Here is a 12992-nt window from a genome sequence, read left to right on the forward strand (position 1 = left end):
AGCAGCTACCACATCTGTTCCCCAGGGCACCTGCCCCGCTGCCCTCCTGGCCATATGAATGGGCTCCTTGTCTTTTAAAGTCACACAACTTACTGATCTACATTTTATTTGCATCAGTTACAGAAGACCTTTTGATGTGATGCAGGATGATGGTGTAATAGCTGTTGAAAGTCAAGGACTCTGCGCTGCCTCATGCCTCAATGACAGAGGGGGACAGATTAGTGAGTCAGAGGGCTAGAGGGGTCAAAACATTGGTCATCCCTTTTCTCTACTGCTCTGACACTATCCCTTTGATATGTAGATTGCTACTCTCAGGGGACTTCCTCCCTGCCTGCCTGCCTCTCTCCCTCTCTTCCTTCTTCTTCTCCCTATCACACACACTCGCCTCTCTCTGCACCATGTGTGCAGAGATGCATGCAACATCTTTCTGCATCCAGCTAGCTAGCTAGATTAGAGATTCTATCTCTCCACTTTCCTATCTAGAATGGAGTTCTCCAATAAAGACTCCTTATATTGATTTGAAACTATGAACTGACTCCATGTTTCTTTTGCTCTCAGCAAACACGCATGCCTGGGCAGGATCTGCTGTGTTTTGCCTCAGTGCACTCTGCTGTAATAGAAGGGTATCTCTTACAAGAGAATTCCCAACAATAGCTTGGTGTGGGGGCGGGCGGTGGGGGGTTGGTTTAGACTTCTCAGAGAATCTGGGGGAGCTTTAAAAAGACACTACCATGCAGCCATTTTATATATATTTGTAATTGATCATTAACTCTTTACATATATGAGTTTGTTTGCTAGCCCAGGACTAACAACTAAGAGCAAGTGGAGGATCAACAGTGGAGGCGAGTTACAGAGAGCTATTCAGGAAAGCCTTTGCTAAAGAAATGGGTTGAGGACCTACTTTAAAGCGGTACGCAGATGCATAAGATGGCACGAGAGAGGAACCAATGGTGTGTCTTTGTGGGGCGAGGGGTAGTGAGGCAAATGCCTTACTATAAGTAGTTCACGCCTTACTGGTCCCAGTGCTAAATTGTATACTGGAAGTTTAATGCTGCAATCCTAACCTAGTTAATCTCAGAAAAATGTGTTAGGATGGGACCGTATATGCGAAACATACTGCTCCTCTTCTTTCAGAAAGCTGACATGTGGAACAAAGCTCTTCATTCCTTGTGTGCATAAACAACATAAGGAGCTGCCCATTTATTTACTGGGCAACTGGAAGGTATGCAAGAATAGTTCTGTCTCTATAAACTTACAAATCTGCAGTTTTTAAAAAGGATCCAAAATCACTGTAAAGGAAAACAAATGTTCTCAACATTTTAACCTCAACATTCTGCTTATTCATAACTGTTCAATAAGTTACTTATAGCAACTTCCCAAAACCACAGTTCTTAAACCAAACAACATATTTTATACAATATATATAATTTAATTGATGGAATTTAATGTCAAACCCATTGAAATTGGAAGTAGTGGCACAGGACAATGGGTTGGATCCTAATGTTCCCTCCTCCATCAGAAGGTGCTTCCTCCTTTTCTTGGAAGAAGTCCTTCCAAGGAAGGCCTGCTTCCTATGGGGAAGCTCCCTCTGTTGAAGAACCAAATATGGATCTCTTATTTGGATTTCCTATATCACACATAAAATGTTTATATTAAAATTACCTTAATGTTACTGCTGTTTGAGAAGGGGGAGAAGCAAGATGGCGTCGGGAATGAAAATTCCTGACTAAACCACCTGTCAGGGTTTTCATCAATCGTTTGGTCTTATCACCTCCCATTGGTCAGATGGATGTCAGTATGTGTGCAGGGCTTGGTCCTCCTCCTACAGGTGGGAGTCTAGGGGGTCTTCAGACCCTGAAAAGTCTGGAAAACCCTAGATGAACATCTGGAGAGACCTTCCTGCAATCATCGGACCGAATGAAGAGAGGCTTTCCACCGCCTAATCACCGACGACCTGCTCTTTTCCTTTTATCTTTACTAATAAATCTCTGAGATGTCCACGGCCATGAGTTTGGCAGATTTACAGTGTTGTGTTTTGGTGGTTTTTTTCCTTTACTGAAAGCTCTTACTTTGTTTTTGCTATTTTTACTTTGCTGGAGATCTCAGCATTCCAATGCTAACAGCTCTCAGTTTTGTCTTGAAGAATTTTTTGAAATGTCTGATATCCCAGCAATTACTTATTTCTTATTTTATTCTTGAACTTTAAACTACTCACAGCATTCATTGGAGATTATTATGGGGTCCCCCCCCCTTTTCTCCCTATCTCTTCATGAACCTCCCCTTCACCCACCTCGAACTTTCTGGCAGACAAGTATTTGCAATGGAGAAGAGGAATGGAGAAGAAGACAGGCTTGGATAGAAGAATGGCTCGTTTCTTCTCTTTTGATTTGGTTTTTTCATTTTACTGTTTTTGCAGAACCATATATCTAACCAGTTCATGTATGTCTTACAAAGCCCTACTTGGACAAATTAGGAGGATTTGACTTTGACTGCTCTGAAAAGTTCCATTTACAGTTCCTTCTGTTCAGAGGCGTATCTAGGGAAAATAGCGCCTAGAGCAAACACTGAAATTGCGCCCCCTGTCCAAGCATCTGACACCCATCTTTCAGATAACTTCACCATAATATCAGCTGAAAAATACAAGTCAAGCTCGTTAATCTTTTAATATTTCAAAAACTATTTAGCAGTGGACTTAGCCAGACCAAAAAATGCTGAAAAACTACTAATTTCAGTATGCGGGGACTCATGAAATACCCCAATACTATGTGGAGGTGTACTTGGAAAACTAAACAGAAGTGCCTGTCTAATTCTCTACTATGCATTGTAGCATCACCATTACATAAGTTTTAAAAATAAATGGAGAATTTGACTTTTCCCAGATACTCTGTAAATAATTAATTGATATGCAGAGTAAACTGTGTCACAGCTTGGAATATATTCTAGTCTTTCAGAAAGACAGTTAAAATGAGAGAAAGAGAGAAAGAAACTCCCAGTGGGCCTTAATACTAAGGATTTCACACTGATTCAAAGACAAACTCACCATTAATAGCCATATTATTAAGACATCACATTTAACTCACTTATCACAAGAAGCAAAGTAAGAGCAAATGAATACAATCCTAGCTCATAAGCGTCAGCTCAGTATTCACAAGCCCTGATTCTCTGTACATAGTGCCAATCAGAATATGTGTACAGTGTCTTCTATTATATTACATTATATTATTTATTTTTACCTGTAGCCCCTTTGGGGAGCTTCCTAAAGGCTGGAGGGGTTGCAAAGGTTCCCCCTCACCCCGCTGGCCTCTAGGGCCTCGCAGGGACCATTTGAGCATGTGCGGTAGCCATTTTAAAAAATAATCTTTTTTTTTAAAGGCCACTAAAAACAAAATGGCCACTGCACATGCTCAAATGGCCTCGGCAAGGCCTGGCATGACCTAGGGCCTCACAGAGGCCATTTGAGCATGCACGGTAGCCATTTTGTTTTCAGCAGCAATTTTTTATTTTTTATTTTACAAAATGGCGCCCCCTTCAAGTGGCGCCCAGGGCACGTGCCCTGCCTGCCCTACCCGCCCTACCCTAGATACGCCCCTGCTTCTGTTTGCACGGCTGACAACGTGTTTTATGGCTGAATAATCACCCTTTCGTCATTAACTATCTACCCAAGCTCTGACTACAGAAACAAAAATGTTGGGAAGGAGTTTGCTGAGACTGTGACTTTACTTTGAAGAATTCCATAACTCCTACTTGGCTGAGCTGGAGTGATGAAGATTTATTCCCCATTTCAGATAGATAGATAGATAGATAGATAGATAGATAGATAGATAGATAGATAGCTATTGTTTATTTGTTTGTTTGTTTGTTTGTTTGAAAGCTGATCTTGTTATAGATTTGGAGGGATTATTGGTATGAGGAGTGACAGTTGAGACATGTTTTACTTTGAGATAAATTTAGAAGACTCTAATAGAACAAACCTGAAAGTTTTAATTTTATTTGAAAGTTTACTTGCTTCAGCTGTTTACTTTGTGTGTGTGTATTAATAGAACTATTTGGCTTTCAGCTGCGGTGAGATCTATGCAGAAGGATTTCAACTGGAGAGATTTCTTTGCGCAGAAACTTTTTCTTAGGTATTTCAAGGTTACAGACCCGGCACTGTTTGGTCTCTCCTGTATGAGAAAATGTCTCTGGACACTGTTTCTAAGATCTCAAATTAACCCTTTGCTGGGTGAGCGGGTAGATTCTCAAAGCCTCAAAGATTCTATATGTTGACTCCCACTTTTTTTCTCTGATGCATCTCTCCTTCTCTTTGTCTTTTCAAGATATGTGATTTATTCAAGGTTTTATTTATCTATCTATAGGTTTTAACTTTGAGCATAAGCATATACTATACCTCATTAATTGGCTTGTCAATGTATTCCCGGTGTTCAATGCACTTTCTTCAATGTATTTCTGTACTGCTTCTCCTCCTTTTTTTCTTCCTTTTCCTACCAAACAGTATTTAGGGAACTTCATACAGGGTTTAATATTGAAACAACCTCAGCACTCAAAATCTTAACCTAAGGAGTTAACACGTATCAGCATGAGTGAAACTGAATTATATGTGATTATTTTGGGTTTCATTTGTAGCTATAACCCGGAGTATAACTTAATACCAAGCCTTAATACTTGGTCCCTCAAGGCTTTCCCTGTGTTAACTGTCCTTCATATTTTAAACATTAATATTTAGGGAGTTCTAAACAAGGTCCAATATGGGTAACAAGCTAATCAGGAATTAAGTTGCATTGTGGACCCGATGGTTTAATAGACCTAAGGAACTGTCACATATATCTTCCTGTCTTTCCTTTTTTTAGGGACATTATGAGAATGTATTAAGAAGGGGGGATTTAGGGATGAATTGAGAATATCCTTGCAAACTTAATTCTTAGAAACAAAGTGACGCAACAATGCAAACATATCCAAATATATGGAACAGGATTATCGGTTTTTCCTTACCACAGGACATTATAGTTTTAAAGGGATAAGAATGATAAGCAGCTGAAGGGTATTCTGCTTCTTCTATTAGTTTCAGTTTATTATTCCCTCCTCTCTCCCCATGGGCTTTTATTACCCATTATGAATACCTGATAATTATTAATAATTATTATTATACTCAATAATAACACTCTGAGAAGTTTAGCTGAATGCAAACAATTGGAAGCAAACTGTGAAGGATTAGGTACATGTATAGAGGGGATATTGTATTGCCATTGTCTGACATTTTTTGCTCCCAGTTGTAGGTTATAAAGATCAGTCAAGGCTGAATTCAGTTCCCTCCATTTATCTCTCCAGTATGTTTATTTGGTTTTCATTACAGAGGAGTGGGACTACTAAAGGTTTAGCTGATCTCTGTTCATTATTTTACTATGGTTTTTGTATTCCAGTTTGCGATTGGATGTGAATTTTATGAACTGGTGGATATGTGGCTTTGTATTTATAACACAGATATTACTTTTGGTATGCCAGAACTAGCGTCTTTTAACTCTTATTTTTCTCTCCATTGGATAATCTTGGTTGAAACCGTTTTGCATATACAGTTGCCCAATAATTAACTGAATTTAGGAGGAGTGTTCTGTGAGAATTCTAAACTCTATTCTCTCTGACGATTAGGTTTTTAGTCGAGCCTACAGACATTAACAAGCCTTCTCTGTATTGCTGTTTGAATCTCCTACGGATTCTTTAGGAGGTAGCCGAATGGTCTTTGGAGGAGAGAGCCAGTATGAAGGGATCAAAGCAATTTAGGGTGCGATTTGAACTCAGAGACATATAGAACTAACATATGTCTTGCCTGAGAGATCTTTCCCCTTTTTTGTATTGATATTACAATATTATAAACAGTACTGAAGTGTACTTAATAATGTATATTAGAATATATATGAGACATACCTGTATATCTGAGGTACACCTAAAATTACATATCTGTTTTTGAGCTCTTATTAGTAGGACCAATTTTTATTTAGATTTCTGTACCTGTTATTTATAACATTGAAACACACGTGGAAGAGAACTGTACAGCATCTTGCTGGTGAAGTCTGCTGCTGTGATTCCTATTGTAAACTGGTTATCCGGTTGGATAGAACAAGAAATTTAAAATTCTTTGAATTCATTTTCAGTTTGGCTAGAATCATGGATGACTTTTGATCATTTTAGATTGTCTCAGCACACCAGCTTAACATATAAGTTAATACATTATATCTCTCATTTAATGTTGATGGGACGGAAAAGGCTAGAAGATCCATGATTTCTTTAGGAAATTTCCTTTTGTTGAGTATTGGAGAATAACACATTACAAAACATACTTTATTAAACATATACGTTACAAGACTCAGTTATCCCACTTATTGAAAGTTTCAATAAGTTTTGTTTCTTATTATTACTTATACAGGTCTTAATTCAGAAGTGGGTCAAAATTAGAGCAAGGGAACTTATATTCCCCTCCCTATAGAATACAGAATCTTATCAATAATACCTAATATCATTTTTCGTGTTTGTGATGCTCAAATCACAGAGTATTTGAGATGTCTTGCCCTGTGTTCAAAATAATTGTATCATATCTACTTTATACATCATAGTTGGGTCGGCTCTCTCCTCTTCAGGCCGTTTGATAGTGGGATGATCAATCACGCTAGGACAGACCTTTTCTTTTCTAATTTCCCCTTGTGGGGTTCAAGATTCTTTACTGATTGCTACTGATGTCTGATGCCTAATTTAGGACCCTTTAGATTCAACTAACACTATTGTATTTTTCCTTTGTTTTGGTTTTGAAGGATAAGACCTTTTATGTAAACTTATTTGGTCTTTTTGGAGTCTCAGAGATGTAACCTTTCTGTTTCCACTTGTAATACTAATAAAAGCATTTTTAAAAATAATATTAATAATAATAATGTTACAGCTGTTTGCCAAAGAAATAATAAACTGAACTTGAAGTTACCCTTGTTTCTTGCTCAAAAATAATATTCATAGTTCCCAACAGTTCATAAAACAAATGATCATTAAACACAAAATAAACCTTGTTACTTGCTCTCTCATGCCTTCTTATTAGCTGTACATATGATGTGAATTAACCTATAAAGTGCATTCCAACCTATTTGGTTTTTAAAATAAGTAACCCAATGGAGAGTCAAATGTGCTAATGCTGACAGCTGGTATCTGAATGAGCCCTGGATATCAGAGCCTTAGCAACACTGATAAAATACTGCTCTTGAGTAAATAATTGCTATGAAAATATATTGCAGTTGCTTTAACTTTTGACCCAATAGTTGGGCCGGTGTACAAATTAGATAGATAGATAGATAGATAGATAGATAGATAGATAGATAGATAGATAGATAGATAGATAGAATGCATGACAACATTTATTAATTCACAGCCAAGGAAAATCTTCCCTTAAAAAAAAACAACTCTCTTAAATACTATCAAATCTTCATTTTCAGTGTTCCAGATTTCCCCATAATAATTTTCCCCCTTGCAAGCTCCAGCCAGTTAAAGAAAATCTCATTTCTATTTTTACTAAGCATAAGGGAGATGGAGAAAAACATGATCTTAAACAGAACTCGCTTCACAAAATAAGTGAGCTCAAGATCATAGCCTAGGGTAACATAGTGATTCAAAATAAAGAAAATAAATTTTTTAAAAAGCCAACTCCTTTATTTAAAAATTGTGATATGTAGCCCAATATAATTACATTTTTATTAAAAGGAAGGAAGGAAGGAAGGAAGGAAGGGCTGTTGATGCTTTCAATGCTTCAGTAAAGCAGCACAGAATCCCTTGTACAAAAGCATCTCACATTGTGCCTGCCAGCACAAATGCTCCTATCATCCTCCGAAGGAACTTGTATAGGTGATCTCAGTCTCTCTCTGTGTCATCTTTGAGAACTCCTGGATAAAGTGTTGGATAAGTCTGGAGAGGAGCAAATGTTATTGAAGGAAGGCAAAAAGGTGGAGCCAAGAAACCGTGAACTGGGCAGCTTGATGTCAGTACCTGGCAAGATCCTAGAAGAGGTTATTAAGCAGTTGGTCTGTGAGCACTTAGAAAAGCATCTTGTGATTATAGGAGTCAGAATAGGTCATGCCAGTCTACTCATCTCTTTTGATAGAGTTACTAAGAACATAAGAACAGCCCTGCTGGATCAGGCCCAAGGCCCATCTAGTCCAGCATCCTGTTTCGCACAGTGGCCCACCAGATGTTTAAGTTTAAACAGTTTAAGCAGATATGGGAATGCATGATGGATATAGAGCAATGTTTCATCAAAGCATCTGACAAAACTCTCCCATAAATATCCTTGTTGAAAAGATGGTGAAATGTGGGCTAGATGATAGAATTGTTATGTCAATTTACTGCTAGTTGAATACCACTACCCAATGAATGCTCATTAAATAACTCCACATCAGACTGAAGGGAAGCATCAAGAAGAGTGCCATGGTCCTGGTTCTGCAACATTTTTATAAATGTCTTGAATAAAGGGGATGCTCATTAGATTTATAGACAACATGAGACTTGATGAGAGGGGTAGTTTTGCCAGCTTTATCCCCCACTTCCTCTTTGGGAGACTCTGGCTTAAAGCCATGGAACCATGGTGTGGACAGACCACGAAGGAAGTTGGCCTCTTCTTTTATAAAGTGGTGGGGTCATGAAGGGATAGAACCAGTGCAAAGGCTGCCTGGCAGAGAATGACCCACCCCCACTGAATCATGTGTATACTTGATCAAGCCAGAGCTTGTGATACAACAGCAGAAGCATATGAGGAGAGCCTCTAGAATTGTACAAACACCACATAATGCAATCTAAATCAGGTTCCAAATCTGTTATGCAGATTTGGCACAACAGAGCCCCTTTGTTCTGTGCTTCCTCTGAATAGCTACTACCAGATGCACAACCCTTCTCAAGTCTGGTCCCTTTGGTCCACCTTGAAGGCTAAAATTTTCTGACCTTTGGGGTTTTGCAGAGGACATAACTTTTTGGAATATTAAATTGGAGGGTCCAGAATTGGTAGTGAGCTGAAATCACTAGCCTTGCGCATTCCTTGTGTGGGACTGCTGCAACGAGACATGCGTTGGACTGCCTTGGGCACTCTTGGAAACCAGAGTTGTTATGTCATTCTCTGTATGGACTTACTATGGGCCCATCCCTATTCCTGACTATCTGAGAGGCCCTGGACTCCAGAGTGGAACCCAACAGATATATCTGAGGCTGAGTCATTCCCTACATGGGCTTGGTGTGGGCTAACCCTTGTGCCTGACTGCCTGGGAACCCCCATACTCTCCTTTGATAGCTGTGGGCACACGTAGTGCCACAGACTTGGTGTCATGCAGGCATCTTGCTGACTCTCCTCACCCTTGCTTTGGCAAAACCTTTGGGAGGGATCCCAAATCTTCTCCAGGGTGGGAAGTCATCCCTTTGGCATCTCACATGAAACAGTTAACAAGCTGCTCTTTCCCCTTCAGTCTTTATTCTCTCTCTCTCTCTCTCTCTCTCTCTCTCTCTCTCTCTGCAGCCTCAGGTGAAAAAAACCTACAAAACCCAGAACCACTTGTGCCATTTGGGGACCCAAAAGGGAATTGGGGGGGGGCGCTTTTAAACAAAACCAGCTTAACCCAAGCAGCTGTTTGAGTGCTCCTTTCAGAGAGAGGAGGACATGAAACAGCCTGTCTCCTGCCCCAATCTGGTCCCAGGTAAAAGAGAGGGAAGAGAAGGAGAAGAGGGCAGGGCAACAAGGGATCCGAGAGACATATCAGATCTCCAAGAGATCTGGAATGACAACAGAGGGGCTTCCAACAATTCCAGCAGTCAACAATATCAACAGTTCCAGCATTATTGATCTCCCTTCAGTAATGCCTGACAGAGGGCATGTCGAGTCCACCGTGTGTCAGACCTGACATGATGCACTGGTCTGATTTACTCTGCCACTGGCAACTGCTTTTCTATCTGCTGTACATCAAGTTTTAGACTCTCCCTGCATCACTTAGGAGAAGCTTTCCAGGCATGCTCATTATGCTAAAGTAAACAGTGACAAAGTGTAATTGAATATGTACAAACAACTGAAACACCAAAATGTCCCTCACAACCGTCAGCGGTTGCAAAATAGGAAATGGTTATCATACTTATTCTCAGTCTTAATCTTAAGGAGAGTAGGCACTGGAAATAGAACTAGAATGTTTTAATTTTGTTTTAATTCACCAAAAATAGCAAGTTTTCTATTAGGACCTCTACTGTCCTTAAAAGTACACCCATACTTTTGGGAATATTTCTCTATGCTAATTTTCCATTTCCTTTTCCATTTCCCAACTCATGACTCCTCTGAGACAAAATAAATCAAAATCAAACAGCTCCCAGGTGAGATGATAAACTGCTTTGCTAACCAAATGTCCCAAGAATGAAACAACCAAAGTCTTCATTCTACAACTTTTTAGAGCCTTTCTGCTGCTCCACTGATAATGTCATGGAAAAGACATTGAAATTCTCATTAGAGCAGAAAGAAGTGAAACTAGGATCATTCAACATTTTAAACATTCATGAAGTGAAGCACACAAAAATAATTTGATAAAATTTTTACTAAAATCATGCTGGAAAAGACAGAATTATGATCCAGAGATTCATGTGTGTACTTGAGATGCAAATACAATCACTCAAAACTGTTGGCTCTCCTCTTCAACTTAATGGAAGGCATCCAATCTACACATGCAAGTCCTTCTCAATGGAGGAGGACAATGCTCTTGTGGACAGGGCAGCTCCATCACATACACAGAGCCTGCGTGGTGTAGTGGTTAGAGTGCTGGACTAGGACTGGGGAGACCCATGTTCAAATCCCCATTCAGCCATGGAACTAGCTGGGTGACTCTGGGCCAGTCACTTCTCTCTCAGCCTAACCTACTTCACAGGGTTGTTGTGAAAGAGAAACTTAAGTATGTAGTACATCGCTCTGGGCTCCTTGGAGGAAGAGCAGGATATAAATGTAAAATAATAAAAATAATAATCTGCACATCAGAGTTCATGCACATCTACAAATTCTTTGAATGAGGGAAAATGCACATTTAACACACCACTGGGAGAGAGCAAGCTAGTGGGAGCGCACATTTGGCTAGGCCAAAAGCTAATTGCTGTGAAAATGTATTAGAATTGCTTTATTTACTCAAGAATAACACCTCACTGCTAAAGCTGTGACTTCCAGGGTTCATTCGATACCAGCTGTTATAATTAGCATTTTTGACTCGGTCAGGATTTGGAATTCACTCTATAGGATATAAAGTATATACAGTAATATGGGCAACAAATGAGAAGTCATAAGAGAGCAAGTCGTGAAGTTATTAAAATAGTTTTGTATAAATATCTAGCAGTTTTAATCACTGTGATGATGTTTGTAATGGGAAATCACACATGTTTTTAATTGTAAGCCACCTTTGAAATTAAAAATAGAGCTGGATATCTGCATACTGATGGCACCATAGCCCAAATCTTCAGATGACACCTTCCAATAGTTTCAGCTAGATGCTAAATAGTATGGGAGACAAGATGGATCCCTGTAGTTTCTCATAGACCAAAGCCCACAGTACAGAGCTACAGTCTTCCAGTATCACCTTCTGAGAGCAAGAAATGGCTTGAACCACTGCCAAATAGTACCTCCTAATCCAGCAGGGTCAACCTACCAAGGAAGTATGGTGAGGTGGCATCAGATGGAGGATTGGACAACATGGCACCCCATTCATCCAAAGTCCAGCCTGCCTGATCGGGCCTCTTATTGCCCTGCCTGTAGCTGAACTTCCTGCTCTCCTGACATTTCAGAATACTGAGCAAAGGAAACGGAGCAGGCTGTATACCAAGATAATACCCATCCTGTACATTATCTCAGGCCAGGGTATCTGGAGCCATTTTTGGAGGGGCAGTATACTGCCCCTCCAAAAATGGCTCCAGATACCCTGGCCTGAGATAATGTACAGGATGGGTATTATCTTGGTATACAGCCTGCTCCATTTCCTTTCTATCACCCTTTAGTTAGTTAGTTAGTTAGTTAGTTAATTAATTAAAGGGTGATAGACTCCAGCAATCCCTCCTTCCTGCCCACCAAGTCCATGCTGCTGCTTTTCCAAAAACTCAAATGGACATAGCCCCCACTGCATCCATACTGGTCTTGGTAATACATGGCTTGCTCATTCAAGATTAGATTCTGGATGGCAGCTATTTTTCTATTTACCAGCCTGGCATGTACTAGCAGCAGCTTAAGACCCATTGGCATAGCATCAGACTATCCTTGGATAGGGGGAGGACCAGAAAGAGGCACAGAGATATTTACACTACTGCCTTTTCCCATATGCATTATTGCACATATCCTTGCAAAATCCTTCATTTGTAACTGTACTGAGAGACAGAGAAGAGGAGGTTATGGTTCATTTTCAGGTAAGATTTAAGAGCCAATAAGAAAACCAGAAGAACATAAGCCTTGAAAGAAATTATAGGTTGCAATGTATTAAAATGAAAACAGTACTTCTCTGGAGAATGTCTAACTTTAGTTGTGTAGTTCTGAAATATCCTAAATGTGTTGGAGATGGATTAGCCTATTCTTCAGTGCTTAGTCCTCTACTACACATCTGGAATCTGTACTTGCAAATTAACTATGGAAATTATTTCCAGACCAATGCTTTCCCTTCATTCACTATTATATTTATGAATCACTGTTCATCTTAAACACACAAAACATACAGAGACTAAGTCTGCCTTCGCATATAATGCCAAACCAGAGGTGAAGTGGGCAGAGCTTCCATTTCGTGGTTGTCTGAATGCGTGAAACTGTGGTTTCATTACAAAAGTGATCTGAGGTTTTCGAGCTGAAACCATAATTAGAATAATTCCCTTTGGTTTGTAGGGAGATTCATTACTCCAACCTGAGGTGTGAAGTAATGAGTAGTGAGCAGTGAGATTCACTACTCCAACCTGAGGTGTGAACACTGTGTCGTCCAAATTCTGCC

General features: G+C 39.7%; 1 protein-coding gene across 8 annotated transcripts in view; it reads right to left on the reverse strand.

The window, feature by feature from the left end:
- The window catches only part of TMEM241 (transmembrane protein 241), an 83966-nt gene that overhangs the window by 15230 nt on the left and 55744 nt on the right, over positions 1–12992 (reverse strand). Inside the window, exon 14 of one of the 8 annotated variants that reach the window (XR_008307316.1) lies at positions 4388–4481. The exons of 5 other annotated variants lie outside the window; for them this stretch is intronic. Coding sequence is in view for 2 of the 3 variants with exons in the window: in XM_053250794.1 (XP_053106769.1) it covers positions 7879–7932 (54 nt within the window). In the remaining variant the exon portion in view is untranslated. Of the gene's footprint in view, positions 1–4387; positions 4482–7734; positions 7933–7991; positions 8025–12992 lie in introns of those variants that run through there. 2 more of the 8 variants (XM_053250794.1, XM_053250796.1) reach the window with 2 other exon arrangements.

This window comes from Hemicordylus capensis, chromosome 4, assembly GCF_027244095.1.
Source record: "Hemicordylus capensis ecotype Gifberg chromosome 4, rHemCap1.1.pri, whole genome shotgun sequence".
Classification (NCBI taxonomy): domain Eukaryota; kingdom Metazoa; phylum Chordata; class Lepidosauria; order Squamata; family Cordylidae; genus Hemicordylus; species Hemicordylus capensis.